A 15,904-nucleotide genomic window follows, 5' to 3' on the forward strand; every position below is an offset into this window, starting at 1 on the left:
AATTACATGAACGTGCTTTTAGCACCTTTTATGAGATGGGGATTGACCTAGTGAACTTGGTGAAAGTTTCCTTTCACCTGATTGTTGTACAAGCATGATGCTGTCCTCTATATTTCAGTGGATATGTATGCATATATGCATGCAGACTTGTGAAACGTTTTGGATAGAAGAATACTACACAAATGGACATTATAGGAACACAGGAATTGCCGTACTGGATCAGACCAACAATCCATCAAATCCAGCAGTGGCCAGTACCATCTGCTTCAGGGGATGATACAAGAAACCCTACAGAAAACAGTTACAGAATAACCTGCCTCCAGGGAAAGCTTCCTCCTAATGACCAATATTTAAAGGTTGTCTTATGCCCTGAAGGTTAATTATTTGGAGACAGATTCTCCCAGATATTCTTTGTGGTTGCTGGGAAAATGTGGTTCAGTGCACTGTGTGAGCTGATGAGGAAAAAAAGGTTTTCTCATTAATGAGAGCTCTAGATTTTGAAAATAAGTACAGAAAATTAGAAGATCTAGCACAGATTTCACAAGATATTCAAAGATTTTCAAAAGATATTGCAGGTATGTGCTAATTCATTCTTTAAAGGCCTGCACAAGGTAGTGAATAGGTTATAAGTTATGGCTCTGAATCAGAAGAACACAGTCCTCAAGTAGCTGAAGTCCTGACATTTGAGGCACCAGCCCCACTGCAGTTGATGACCCTTTGGAAAAATTCAGAGTGAACACACAATCTGATTGTGATTAAGAGGCGTGGGGGAGGACAGAATGCATGGATATATGGCATCCTAGATGCCTGGTTTGGAGGGGAGGAGGTAATGCAAGAGTGAATGGCAGGAGGGGGAGAGCATACAGGGAGCATTGCGTAGCGCTGAAGATGCATAGCAGATGGAAGGGAGAGCATGTGGGAATGGTGTACAACGCCCAGCATACCAGCGGGAGGTAGTGGGAAACAATGTAAAATAGCGTGTGCCACCCAGTGTACATGGCAGCAGGGATAGGTGAAATGTGGAATAGTGTGTTGCACCCAGTATACATGAGATGAGGGAGAAGTGAAATACTGTTTGGTACTCAGGATACACGGCCCAGGAGTCGGAGAGGTGAAACTGGAGTGGTGATTGGCAACCAGGGTACATTTGGGGTGGGGTGGCAGGATGAAATGTGAAATGGTGTATGGCATCCAGGGGGCAATGTAAAATGATGTGTGGTACCCAGGATACACATCAGGCAATGTGGAATGGTGTATGGCACCCAGAGTATATGGCAGAGGTGTGAGGGGGAGCTGGAACAGGGTGTGGCACCCAGGAAACATGACAGGGGGTGTGGAGGGGGAGGTGGAACGGGAGGTGGCACCCAGCATACATGGGGGAGGAAGGGGAAGGGCGTGTGGCACCCAGCATACATTGGGGATGGGGGGGGTTGAAGTGTGGCATAGTGTGTGGCACCCAGGAGAGGGGGCAGGCAACGGGGCACGGCGTACGGCCCCCAGGCGTGCCCTGCTGGGCTCTCTCCCAGGCCTGCAGCTCTGCGTCCCTTCCCCTGCCCACAGAGCTAGGACCGCAGGTTCCCAACCCGCGGTAGTTTGGACCCTTCTCCTGGGAGCGGCTGGAAGCACCGCGAGGAAGGAGCCCGGCGGGACGCCGTGGCCCCTGGCTGAACCTGGCGCCGGCCGAGAAGGGGGCGGCCCCGCACAGCTGCAAGGAGGGAGGGGGCGGCGCCCCCTTCGCAGCGTGCCCGGGAGGCGGGGCGGGTCAGGGCACCGCCGGGTGGGGCGGAGGAGGGGGCCGGCCGCCGGGGCTGTGTAACGCCCTAGCTCTGCGGGCACTTACTTTTCCACCGCTTCTCTAGATCCCGGGATGGGAACCCCGCCTCCGTCTCCTCCACCGTCATACAAGACCCCACTGATATCTAGCACCACTCCCTTAATGCCTGCATGCTGCCTTGCCCACTCTGCCATAGCGTGCACAGCCCGGCCTGGGGCGTGCAGCCGGCGCATGGGGTCAGCTGAACTCCGCCGAGTCCAGAGCCCTTCCTTCCGCCAGGGCCGCTGGGAAACGTAGTTTTTCATTGGTGTTAATTTGAGCAGGAGAAGACAAAGTGCGGGCACACAAGGGGGGGCCAAGGGGGGGAGGTGGAACGGGATTGGCACCCAACATACATTGGGGAGGGGGCGACGGGGCGGTGCACCTGGGTGTGCCACCCAGAATAGATTGGGAGGGGGGCTGGAACAGGGTGTGCCACCCAGCATACTTTGGGGAGGAAGGGTGGAATGGGGTGTGACACCCAGCATACCTTGGGGAGGGGGGAACATGTGTGACACCCAGCATACATTGGGGAGGAAGGGTGGAATGGGGTGTGACACCCAGCATACCTTGGGGAGGGGGGAACAGGTGTGACACCCAGTATACATTGGGGAGGAAGGGTGGAATGGGGTGTGACACCCAGCATACCTTGGGGAGGGAGGAACAGGTGTGACACCCAGCATACATTGGGGAGGAGGGTGGAACAGGTGTGACACCCAGCATACATGGGGGGGTGGAATAGTGGGAGGTGTGGCACCTAGCATATGTTGTGGAGGGGCAAGGGGGAGGTAGAACGGGGACTAATGGGCAGGCAGCATATTTGATTCGCTGCTAGTGATGACAGTGAGCAGGGGGAGAAACAGATTCTCACGGTGGCTGTTTGAAGGAAGCTTCTACACGCAACTTCAGGTCACAATCTGCTTCATTTGTGTCTTTTATAATAAATAATAGTAATTACTATCATACTATGGTCTTGCACTTAGCAATCATCATCACCACCACGCACACTTCACCCAGCCCTTTACAAGTCATTTTACAGTAGTATCTACAGCCCCCAGCCAAGATGAGGGCCCGCTTGTACTAGGCACTGAACAAACACATAGTAAGCGAATCTCTTATATGGTCACACTTCAGATCACTCACAGACATAGAACCTGATCCCCATCCTCATGAAATTAATGATAAAACTGCCATGAATCTCAACAGAAACTCTTTTTATTCAAATCTTCCATTTAAAGAAATCACTCCTGGGCTGAGATCAAACATTCAGAATAGCAGCCTGAGTAAGTTACAGGCACCTGAAAATGACTCATCAGAGTGGAAAGGCTTGTGCAGCCTTACCTACAGGCATTGCTATGTGCTCTGCCTGTAATTTAAAAAGGCTGCAAAAAAGCAGGGCAAGAAGAGAAACAATTTAAAATTCTTTATAATATTATCTTGATTTTCTTATTTTCATGGAAGGTTGCAGAGTGCCAGCCTTGGAAACTGACATCCTCTACTTCTCCCCACAATGCAGGCCGCAGTGGAAACTTCTCCACATTGCCCTACCTCTGTTCCTCAATTCTCTAGTGAAGGGACCACCTCCAGGGAAAAGAAGGCAGCTGACGCACAGTCTCCATACCTATTCACTCCTTGGCTTCTGGGATGAGACTGTATACAAGAAAGCCCATTAAATTGATAAGAGAAAGATTAAACCACATGTGACAGATGTTAGCCATGTCGCTTAATGCACTACTAGAAGGGGCTCCAATACTACGGGGATGAGGAAAGTACAAGAACCAGAATAGAACAGAATAAAATAGACATATTGCTATAATGAACAGAATTTGCATCAGTGGTTATCAGTGACAAACAGTTGAGTGAATGAGTGGTCAGCATGATAAAGAGTGTTTGAATAAAGAGAAAATTCCAAAGTATGTAGACACTATGAAAGCTGCTCTTTTGCTCAGAGCAAATGTTAACAACACTTCTTCAATGTTGCATGATAAACTCATTGGGACACTAAGTTACTGGAAAAAAATCCTCCATTCTAAGGAATATACGTCACTATTGAGTCAGACGCTGCCAGTAGTAACAATGGCACACACTTATTTGTTAAAAGTGTAGTTTTGTTTGTCTTTTGTGGGAGTATTTCATGACCCTGAAAATGTTGGCACAAAAGTGTCTTGGGTTTTCATTTTGAAAACATGGTCACCTTCACATTAGGGCCCCGGTTTTCAAAAGTGCCCTCCAATTTTGGGGGCCTCAGTTTTTGCCTGATTTAGGCACAAAGGGCCTGATTTTCAGAGGCACTGTGCACTGAATTCAGTAGAACGACTTGGTGTAAATATGGATTGCCAGCTCGGATCCCATTTTTTATACTGACTGCTTTTTAAGCTCAGCATTTGCAGCACAGGCATACTACCATGCAAATTTTTGCAGTGTAGTAGAGATTTGATGTAAGTATAAAATGGGGCCCATAGAGAGCATATTTACTTTAACTGAGGCTGTGTTGATCAAAAAAGTAGCAGAAAGCCTGGCAAGACCTTTTTGACCCAGCCAAAATACAGACTAAGCTGTACCTTACAAAGTTTGTGCCTTTACATAAAGTACATCCCATTACCTCATAGAAACAACTGAAAAAACACTAGCCTGTCACATAAAGAATTAGACTAATCCTCACTATTTTATAATCATGGGTAAGATCTTATCAGTTGCGTTCCAGCCTTACCGATAATATTGTTTTCCCCTTGATACAATGCAGATAGTTTTTGTTCTTAACACTATAAATAGCCTGCCACAATTCACATAATATATAAGGAACTGTGTTGGAATTATAGTCCACTTTGTTTTGAAAAAAAAAAGCAGGGTAGCCTTGGCACCGCTGATTTGCATCACTGCTTCTGGAATAGCCTCTGGCTTCTCCTTACAGATAATATCTAAACAGTGAAATTAATTAAATAGACCCAGAAATGGATCAGGTTATTTAAAACAACATCGCTAATGGTGCAATATCTCAGCTGTCCACACTGATAGTGAACATTGTCTTGGATAGTGTTATCAGTCCAGGACACCCGCTATGAATATTGATCCAGAGCTTGTTACAGCCATCACTTGCCGTCAGGACAGGTCAGGGTTGAAACCCACCTAGCATCAAAGCAATTTAAAGACAGCACTCAGACTGAATTTTAATGCCTGAACTGAGAAACGAACCAACTTCAAGCAAACAGTTAAGACTAATATGTGTGTGTGTGCACATGTGTATGTTAAACTGACAATATGTGAAGATGTCTGCTAGCTCAGAAATGTATATCTTAAAGAATTCCATTACTACAACTCACCTTTTACAATTTTGCAGCCACAATATTAAAATATATCCACAAGGCTATATTTTGTAATCTTACATATATCAGATGGTTTGGATTTTCTCTTACAAAATAAGGCCTTGATCCTGCAAAGACCTATGCATGTGCTTTAAGTTAAGTTAATGCATACACAGGCCAGAGGAATATTTCCATATCACAGCATCTGAGATGGCATCATAATTGTTTCTAAGTAATTCTTTACACCACAGTTATTAGACTAGCATGTTAAGTTTTAAAGAGAATCACGTTTCAGAAATATTGATAAGAAATATGTAAAGGTCTGGTATCCATTTTCCTTAGTTGATCACACTAAGAACGATATCCATGTGACTATTACTCTTCCCCTTCTTTCCTTTTCCTACTTTCTTCCTCCCTACCTCTATCCCAATTAAAAGAAAAATACAATCTAAGTATCTAACAAAGCGTGCCAATTCTTTACTAGGTTCATTTGTCCCTGCCCTGTGTCTGTTTGTACCTTTAGACTGGAAGCCCTTCGGGTCAAAGATTGTCTCTTTTTTATGTTTGTATAGTGCTCAGCACAGTAGAACACCACGCTAATTGGGGCATTTGGGTGCTGCCATAGTATAAATGATGATAATAATTAATCATAATAATTCTGTAATTTGATTCCTGCACGTCTTCATCTTTTTTTGTCTCTCTTTCTTCCTAGTCAATTATTTTAGGTTCTGTGATATCAAAATGGAAAATAAGGGTCAGATTCTGCCACTTTTAATTCCATTACCTTAGTACTGTCATATTTTATTTCATTTTATTTCTTTAGATTTAACAACAATTTTATCCATACAGAAGCTCTGAGCACCCTAAAAATAATTAATTTCAATGGGACAATTGGTAGTGTAAGATACTACTCAACACGAATAAGGGTGGAAGAATCAATGGCATACCAAGGTGCAAAATATATGTTAACAAGATGATTCCCAAATACAGACAACATTAATATTGCCATCCCCAAATCCTTCATCCAGAAATAATATTCTTTTTTCCAATGTTCATCCTGATTTGTCAGGTCAAATGCAAATGCGAGAGTGAGAAGAAAATCCACCTTATAGATACAGTACACACAGTTTAGTTAGTGTGAAGTTTAAAAATTTACAGCTCTGTGATTGCTTGAACTGGTAATGGCCCCCCAGTCATGGTCAGGGGGATGGCACACTGGCTGAGTGGTGTAGAGAAGCATGCCCTGCTTTTGTCAGCCCTCTACCTGTTTTATATATAAATAGAGGATTTTATTCTCCTGTAGAATAGGAGTCATTTCCATTGAGAGTTATTCCTGTCCTGTGGTGGCGAAGAATCAAGCCACCACCTTAATCTGCCGAGAGAGAGAGAAAAAGAGAGAGAGAGATTATAACTTCTTTTTCAATAGTATATAAATATTTATTTCTGCCACTGACTTGGTGTGTGAGCTTGGGTAACTCACTCACGTCACTTATCCCTCAGCTTCCTCATCTATAAACGGGGAATCATATATATTCCACAGGGGTGCTGTGAGGATTAATTAGCTCAGACCCAATCCTGCCCTTCATGCAGTGTGGTGATATAGGGGCTGATCCAAAACCCATGGGGGCCAACAGCAAGACTCTCTTTTATTTCAGTAGGTTTTGGATCAGGCCCATAGTTTTGCCACTGATGTCAATGCCACAACCCTCAAGGAATTCAGTGAGTGCAAGATCTCATTCTTAATATTTGAACCACATTTAGATGACATAAAATGCCATAGAAGGGCTTAATATTTTTCTGGACCTTTTTAAAACATAAGACTCAATCCCGCATACTTTGTAAACTCCCATTGACTTCACTGGGAACTTTGGATACACAAGGAATGCAGGATCAAGCCCTTAAATCTAAAGGTGGTTTATACTGTACTCTGTGCTAGGTAATAACATAATAATGCTGGAATAACAGAAGTCATATGCATGCAGTTGCTCAAGAAAATTTGACCATGCTGTATAAAGATGATATATGCTTAAATAGTAATAACCTAAGCCCATGTTTAATTATTAAAATTCAAGAATTTTAAAAGATGCTACTTAGATCACTCTTACTTTAGCCTGTTTTCATATTTGACTTACTTAACTTTCTCTTGAGGCAGTAAAACAGGTTCAGTCCCTCCTTCGCTGAATGCTGAAGGTAAAATCCCAACTAGTAGACGGTTTGCATTATAGAGGATTTTAGCAGGGAAGTTGGTAGGTGTTTTAGAGCTTGGATGAATACTGCAGCAGGCAAGGGGGTGGAGAAGTGGAGGTTTGAATGAGAAATGCTAAAAGGACATTGCTGCTTTAAAAGCTCATTTACAACGCCAGCTGGGTATAGGAGGCCTAGAGCTATAATGTGGTGGTTTCTCCTCCTCTTCCTATTTCATACCCACTAAGACAATATTAATTGCTAACCTATTGCTCCATAACAAAATCGAGGAGGGTTGGCAGTGAGAAGGTTGCAGGAGGGGTGGGGAAAGGAGATCATTAGCCTCCCAGTGCTATTTCCGGGTGGATGGTCCTTGAAAAACCTTCTAATTTGCCTTTAAAAGATGCCATGTCATGTCCCAGGCTGCAGTCTGTTCGGCCTACAAGGGGTGTGATATGTTCCCCAACCGCAAAGAGACTTACCCAGTGAACTGATCGCTTAGAAGTCATTTGAATTCCTTGCACTCTTTGAGGATCCTGAGTTCACTTTTAATGTCTGCCTGTTGTCTCCGTCCGTGCACCATTAAAAATTAAAATACATTTTTGGAATCAACCTATTTCAGTGGGTTTTTAAATCAGTGTGCAACGAAACTCCTGTAGGACAACCTCGCTATTAGAACCTTTCCTGCTACAAATGAGTGTGTCGGGTCGGGGCGATTTTGGCCGGCAAAGGGGGTGGGGGGCCTGAAACGGTCCATTGGAGGGTTGAAAGCATTGCAATTTCTATGCCCTTTCCCCAATCATACGGCGAATCCAGGTCTGACCTGGATCTGGAGTGGAGATTTTCTTAAATCGAAGCAATGGGGTTTTCTGCACCTGAGAACGTGTGGCAGCGGTACACGTTGTTACAACGTGTTGCTGTTACCTGGTGGCCTCTAAGGAAAGGGCACACGTTGTGCGTGTTGGTACAGCGATGTCCTAGGTTAAAACTAGACTCTGTAATTCGTTGGTACGTAGAGCTATGAATTCCCCCAAATCAAACATCTGTGATCTTCTGGGCTTTTAACCCACCCTCTGCAGGGGTTAACCCCCCCCCCCCCCATGACACGTTACTCTGGGAGACACGTCTGGCTCACACCACACACACACACACAAGCTGCGTGTGTGAGTTCCAGCCGGCGGCTCTTGCTTTAACGATATTAGTGCAGCTTTCAAAGACCCCTCTGAAGGCAGCCCGCGCTGCTCTCTCCACGTGGCTGGGGCAGCCAGGCTGGTGGGAAACCGGAGAAAGTGCCAACGGCGGGGCAGCCCCCTTCTCGGCCCCCACCCCCACTTCCAACCCTTTCCCTTTCCAAGCCTGCATCCTCCTCCGAGACCGAAGCAGAGGAGCCGCTTCCCTCCAGAAGGACATCTGCAAAGCGCAAGCTTGCACACCTCAGGACCCTTCCTCCTACGGACACAGCGTCCCCGGGGGATCGAACCTGCAGCGCGCAGGACTGAAAGCCACGCATCGACCGAAGGCATCTTTGGCACCACGTCTCTCCTCTCTGCGAGCAGCTGGCCAATTGCCTGTGCATTTGTCTGGGGGCCCCACAACTCTTTCGGGACCTTTGAGGGGGGAATGCTGGAATGTCAGGACAGTGGGGCCAAGGCGGCCCCCATCCATCATAAAATCTCCTTCTCCATCTTAGACATCCTGGATCCCCAGAAATTTACCAGGAAAAGCAATCCGGCTGCGCAGAGCAGGGGCAGCATCTCGCATTCAGGAGAGCCAGAGAAAAGTTTTGGCGGAGTTGAAGTAGAAAAGGATCCCGCGAATCAAAGGAGCAGCAGGGACACACTAGAGGCATATGGTAGGAATGCATTCAATCTGCATGGTTATTTTCAAACAAATTAACAAGAAACCGTGTCCCGTCTATCAGCCGAAAGGGGCCAGTTCCATAAATTGTGTGCGCAGGCTAAAACAAGCTGGGTTAAAAGCAACGAGGATTATGTTTTAGTGTGTTTGCGAATTATTTAGCGGGTCTGCAGAAGATGTCATGAAACAGGCAGCAGAACGGGGCTGTAGTTGGTTTAAAACCTGATGATATATTTTAAAAAACAAGCTAGTAGACTGGCTCGTTTTGGTGCTGAACTATTTGAGCACGTGAATTAGAGTGGGAGTAGAGCCAGGACTCCCACAGAACAGCAACACATTGCTGATGAGCGTAAGTCAAAATTGGCTCATGCAGCCTGTGTCAGCGATGGGCACGGAGATATTTATTAACCCCTTCCGCAGAATGTTTCCCAAGGAAGGGCGGGCAGGCAGCGGTTAGCCGCTCCTGGTGTGGGGACATGTCACCTTTAAGAAGCTGCCGTGGAAAACTGCTTTGGGAGGAGGGTCATTAGGTGCAGATTTCCTTGAGCCGTGACCCTGCTCGGGTCACCGCTTATACTGCAGCGCCCCCAGGTCTGATGGGAAACCAAAAGTTAGATGCAATTGTTTTCGACTCCAGCTCGTTGGCTGGCCCTGATTGGCACTGGGACAGCCAGGCTGGATAATTGTGCAAATCGTCCCCACAAGAGGATGCCTTAGCTCCCCATTGATCGATATCCTATTACTGACTCCTGCATATCTCCTTCCCGCAGCTTGCAGGTACCAACTTCAAACCTCTTTCCCCCTGCCTGATCCTAATATTGTTCGATTAAAACTTACCTTTAATAGATGACATCTATCGATCCGCCCCTCACAAATCTGAAACTCTATTAGCGCGGCTGGGAAGAGCAGATGGAAAGGGGGAGGGGATTTTTGTCTCTTTAAAGGGGGCTTTAATAACTTATTTAATTGGCTAGAGATCCATACCGCCGCACACAAACGAGTTTCGCACAGCTTGCGGCACATAAAGGGTTTCACATATCAGGTTTTTCTTAAAGGGCATTTTTAAAAATAAAATCTGATTTAAAAAAAATGTTTTAAGAGGGAGGAAACAATCCCAAATTGGCTCCCGTTTTAAAGAGGGACCGGAAAGAAGAGCCCCCTTCAATTGCTCAGTCTGGGGGGCGGGAAGTGTCTTTTGCAAGCTGAGTTTAATAAACAAATGCGGAATTGACATCAGCCGGCAGCAGGCGCCTGCCCCAGCCGCGCGTGTCCCCGGTGACACAGATGCGTGCGGAGAGCAGCTGGCGGGAGGGGAGCGCTGGCGCAGGTCAGGTTGGATCAGCGGCAGGCGCAGGGATGTGGCAGGGGAAGGGCTCGTTCTGTCACTCTGATCAGCCCCCTTCTCTCCCTTAGATGCCAACTCCAAGGGAGAGAGCGAGGCCGCGTCCACCCTGGAGGGCTCCGCGTGCGAGGGGGAGGAGCCGGCCCCGGGACCGGACCGGAGCCAGCCCGCAGCAGCCCCCCCGCGCTTGCACGACTTCCCCGGCTCTCCCGATCCGGAGGAGAGAGACGACCCCGGCTCCCCGCCAGCCTCCAAGCGGCGCCGCGCCGCGCCGAGCGGCGCCAAGCCCCGGCGGGCCCGGACGGCCTTTACGTACGAGCAGCTGGTGGCCCTGGAGAACAAGTTCAGGGCCACCCGCTACCTGTCGGTGTGCGAGCGCCTCAACCTGGCCCTGTCGCTCAGCCTGACCGAGACCCAGGTCAAAATCTGGTTCCAGAACAGACGGACCAAGTGGAAGAAGCAGAACCCCGGGGCGGACGGGGCGGGGCAGCCGGCAGCCAGCGCCGCGGTACCCCCGTGCGGAGCAGGCGGCGGCAGCCCCAGCCCGCCGGGCCCTAGCGCCCTGGCCTTCCAGACTTTCCCCTCCTACCCCTCCGCCAATGTCCTCTTCCCAGCGGCTGCTCCCCTGCCCCTGGCCGCGGCGCCCTTCCTCGGCCCGGCCTACCTGGCCCCCTTCTACACCCCGCACCTCTAAAGAGCCCGCCCGACCAGTTCCAGCCTTCCCCACCCTGGGGGCAGCCCGCGGGGGCTCCGCCCGTGGGTGTGTCTCGCTGCCCCTCCGCCAAGTGCGTTCACAACCCCCGCGCTCCCCTCCCGGTGGGATCGCAGCCCCTTAGGCGGCCCCCGCCGCCCTGCCCACGTGAACACCGGCCGCAGGACCGCAGGAGAAACAGACAGCGCCTTTGCCATCTGCAGGGAGCGCCCCTCCCGCCCCGTCTCCCCCTCTCCCACGGCTGGAGGGAATGGCAGAGGGGCGCAGGGTGACTTGCAGGGCACACGCGCTCTGGTGGTGGTGGTGGAGGTTTCCAGTTCAGACAGCAGCGGTCCCATGTTTGCTGTCTCTGTGACCGCCCGGAGCGTGCAGTCCGGTCAGAACCGAGGACCTGGCTGAGGCTGCCCGGATGCAACATGGAGTTTGGAAACTGGAGAACTTTAATAAAACGTGCATTGCACTACGCTCAGGTTTGCCATCTTCCCACGTGTTTGGTATTTTAAGGCATCCTTCCCCGGCATAGTTTACGCCCGATCTTGGCCCCATCGCGACGAATGGGAGTTTCCGTGGGAGCCGGGGTCGGGCTCCTCCCGTTAATCCCTTTAAATTGATGGATATCTATGAGCAGAGCAGCCGCGCTTCTGTAAAGGCATATTTGAGTTCAAGTGTAGTTTGTGGCATGTAATGATTGATTTCTTAGATTATACTTCACAATCGTGCTGCGCTATATCTTTGGATAAACAAAAGTAAAGGTCCTGATATACATAGATAAACGACTGTGACAAACCAAACAGGTGGAACATTCAGACATTATGTGGTCCAAATATTTATACATACATATAAATGTATATCATTTTATACGTTTTTCCTCATTAGGCTGCAGAGTTCAAGTGTACATTTCTGATGGTTGCATGGTAATTTAAAGTGTAAGAAGTTGATTTTTTTGAGTCTTTACCGAAGCATGTTTTCGTCGGGGGGGAAAAAAGTAACCACTGGATTTTATTGGCATATCTGAGATGTAATCATAGGCCTAGGAGATGGAAAAGAACCCTCTCTACATTTACTGTACCTAACACTAATTCTCCCAAGTTTCTCTCCCGAAGTTTCCTTTTAAAACATTTCTCTTTGTCATTTGGTTTGGCAGGGCATCCCTCATAACCTGAAAACTCAGAAACTCTGAGACTAGTTACTGTTGCTTTTATATGAATGATGCAGATAAGAACAAAAGATGCCCCTAAGCCCTGCTTTTATCTCTGGAGATCAGTTACCTGTTTCAGGTGGGTAATACAACCTTATAAAGGGGCAATTGCTGTAACCTTAAAAATCATGTTAAAACTCCTATCGACTTCAAGGGTGCTGCGTTGGGCTCAAAAATTGAAAGCTAGGAGTCTGGCATCCCAAGAAATTAATGAAGAGAGTTTGTTAGTGGGAATAGGAAAGTAATACTGCTTACTGCTACTTGAAACTTTAGTTCTGTAATTGTCAGGCAGGGTGTGGGAAACCTGGCTGACACATGAGGAAGTATCTAGTTATTGGTGATATACCTGCTACCTCTCTACCTTTCATTTCTACTGACTTCGGTGGGTTTTGGATCAGGCCTTAGATCAAAAGAGCTTTTTTCTGCAATTATTCTTTTAATAACACAGCATTAATGCCAAATGAGGTAGAAAACATACATCAGAGAAAAGTATTACATTATTATTTTTTAAAGGGGTGGTTGTGGTAGAAAATAGTTAAAGTGCAGAGCTTCCAGTATGCAGTGCACTCTTTTCCATAACAGAGGAATCTGATTTTTTAAAGGATTTGTTAAAGAGGAAAATCACGTTTCATCTTCATCATTACAAGCACCATAATGAAAAAGAATTTTAGCTGGGGGCTTATCCATCCCTGAACTGCCAGGAAGTAATTGGTTCACAAAAATCTGTCTCATGCAGTTTGCACAAATTATTACAACATGTTGTTCAAGAACGTATCTCTTCTGTGTCATGATGCTTAAAGTGCACATTGGCTTTCCAACCAAAAAGGTAGCTGGTAAGTCCGATCTATCTATAGGTGTGTTTGTCTAAATAAAGCAGTTTTAAAAATTAGACTTTGTTTAATTGTTCTTAATCATTCTCAGATGAAATTATTTTTGTTTTGTGGACCTTTTTCCCCCCAGGGTCCAAACCTAAATAATCCCTTGCAACACTACCCTGGCCATGACCCCAGGGAGAATCCTAAAACTCCTTGGTTCCTGAGCCATCATTTTCAGTTCTGTAAAACCCATGAACCCTCTAGTGGCCAGATATAGTTACTGCGTTTATTCTCTTACCAGAAGGTCAGTGGACCAGCCTCCTCTTATGGTACCAACCAATCATAGACCTGGAAGGGACCTCGAGAGGTCATCTAGTCCAGTCCCCTGCACTCAAGGCAGGACTAAGTATTATCTATACCATCCCTGGCACTGCTTCTTCATAAATAGACTGAAGACTGGTAAGAGGTGATGATCAAGTGGATACCTGTTTTTAAGCAAATCACCTTTGTGGCCTGCATAACTTGCAGCTTCCTGGGGAGCAAGTATCTGAAAAACACTTTTAAGCCCAGGTGTTATGAATTGCTACTTCCCGTGCTTCTGTCAAACCACTGGGTGGACTAACTAAAATTGATTTTGCAGCTCTTTTCACATAGAACACATTTTTTATAAAACAAATGTTAATGTCTTTTAAACTATCATATCTATAGAAAGACAGATAGATAGATAGATTAGATGGTAGAGAAACCCACCACTAGATGGTTTGATTCTTTCAGGTAACAGCGACACTAGAAATCAACTATGCCAGGTTACAGCAAGGTTATATCTTTAAGGTAAAGAGGATCTAACTGGGAGGAGGTGGGATCATTATAACTGTGCCTCCTAATGTGTGAAGCAACTGACTGCTGTTTAACAACATGCACAAAAGGTAGCAGCAGCAGCTTTGGAGATATGTCAGAGTGGATTAATGACATAGCACTTAATGTCTAGAGGCCTGGGTTCAAATGACTTGGGAATTAATTAGAAGGAATATGGTGGTCTCAACATGGTCCTCTAAACATTATAGTGGCATGGCAATGCCACTATAGTTAAGGTTTCATCACAAATTCTGTTTAAAGGTCAATCTTTCTAAGTCCTCTAAAATTGATGTGATTAGTCAGATTCCTTTGAAATTTGGTGTGTCTCAGGAGGGTGGCGTGCAGTGTAGGGTTAGTGACCCAAATTGTGGATCATTTTGAGCTAGGGGTTGCAGAAATATAAGCCCTGAAAGAAATGACCATTTTTCAAATAGTTTCTCAGCAGAGCTAGAGGTGTAACTGTTGATGTGATACAGGCCAAAATGGTCTCTCTCTGTCAAATTTTATCCAAGGTTGTGCATGGCACCCACTAAATCTTTGGGGAACCCAAATTCATAGTGGTATTTAAGAAAATGTAAAGTTTTATAGTGCTCATGACCCAAAACAGAAAAGCAGTTAGAGGATTTCCATTCCCACCATTTTAATGCTCTAAAGCTCAACTTTTGAAAGTGCTGTAAAATCCAAAGGGTTCCTTGGATTGCCTTGAAATTTGTTGTGCCGCATGGGGTATCATTAGTGAATCAAATCTGGGATCATTTGACCAAGAGGTTCCCAACTTACATCACTTCTTTCCCCCCAAACACACCTGGATTCCTTCTGCTGCCTTGTACTCCTAAACTGAGAGGTATTAATGACTGGATGAATCTCTTTGAGATTGATGGTTGTGAACTCACCCTACAATTAACATAAACAAGGAGAAGTTAATCAGAAGCCCCCACCTAAGAAAAAAGGAGTTTTGGTTTGGACTGAGTGCCTGGAGATTGCTACAATTTGTGAGTCCTGCTGGCAGTTTTATTTTGGGGGGAATGTAACCTAAGTTTTTCAAAAAATTAAACATGAATACTTCCTGGGAGGGGAGGAGTATTAGTGGGGAGAGGAATGGGGGAATAGGGAGACAGGAGTTTGGGGCTGCAGTGAGGGGAAGGGGATTATGGGAAGGGACATAAGTGAGAAAGAGTGGTAGGGGCAGGTAGAGAGGTTGGGGCTCAGGTGAGGGAGGCCTGGGACTTAGGGGGAATGGAGGGGTGGGATACTAGGAAGGGGGATATTGGGGTGAGTGGCAGGAGGACTGTGGGTGAAGAGGGGCAGGGTGCAGGGACATCTGTCAGCCCCCCACATTCTGCCCTCTCATATGTGCACTCAGATCTAGAGGGACTCTTCCCCCTTTAGGAGGGTCTGAGACCTGTTCCCTAGCCCCTTATATGAGCTGGGATAAGGGGACCCTTGACGCTCTGGAGTTGTCTGAGCCCCTCTTCCTACCCCCATGTGAGCTGCTGGATCTGGGGGGCCTGTGCCCATCTCCAGGAGTTGGATGCCCTATCCCTAATCCCATCATATGAGCCAAGTTCTGAGGGGGCATGCTCATTTGGGAGCGTCTGAGGCCCCCTCCCTGCCCCCCACGTGAGCCAAGATCTGGGGAAGTCCTACCTCTTTGGGTGAGGAGCTGAGAACAGGTATGCTTCATGCATATCACATGCTCTAAAGCACTCAGGAGGGGGATGGAAACACTCACTGAGATGAGAGGAGAGGCTCTCACATCTCAGAGCTATTTTGTTTCAGGTTGTATTCATCTGTTTGGGGTGTTCTCATTCAGCCGAGAACATCAC

The 15,904-nt window shown here is 46.9% G+C and overlaps 2 protein-coding genes across 3 annotated transcripts in view; one reads left to right on the top strand and one right to left on the bottom strand.

Moving 5' to 3' along the window:
- Positions 1 to 2,035, bottom strand: part of LHPP (phospholysine phosphohistidine inorganic pyrophosphate phosphatase) — a 165,678-nt gene extending 163,643 nt beyond the window's left edge. For both annotated transcript variants that reach the window (XM_074959193.1, XM_074959191.1), the window contains exon 1: positions 1,841 to 2,035. In XM_074959193.1, coding sequence (XP_074815294.1) covers positions 1,841 to 2,007 — 167 coding nt within the window. In that variant the 5' untranslated portion in view covers positions 2,008 to 2,035. The remainder of the gene's footprint in view (positions 1 to 1,840) is intronic.
- Positions 2,036 to 8,906: 6,871 nt separating this feature from the next.
- NKX1-2 (NK1 homeobox 2) lies at positions 8,907 to 11,192 on the top strand. Its single transcript, XM_074960021.1, has 2 exons — positions 8,907 to 9,151; positions 10,570 to 11,192. The coding sequence occupies exons 1-2, from the start codon at positions 8,920 to 8,922 to the stop codon at positions 11,190 to 11,192; spliced, it is 855 nt and encodes a 284-aa protein (XP_074816122.1). The 5' UTR covers positions 8,907 to 8,919.
- The last annotated feature ends 4,712 nt before the right edge of the window (positions 11,193 to 15,904 follow it).

The sequence above is a fragment of the Natator depressus genome, chromosome 7, assembly GCF_965152275.1.
Source record: "Natator depressus isolate rNatDep1 chromosome 7, rNatDep2.hap1, whole genome shotgun sequence".
Taxonomy (NCBI): Eukaryota; Metazoa; Chordata; order Testudines; family Cheloniidae; genus Natator; species Natator depressus.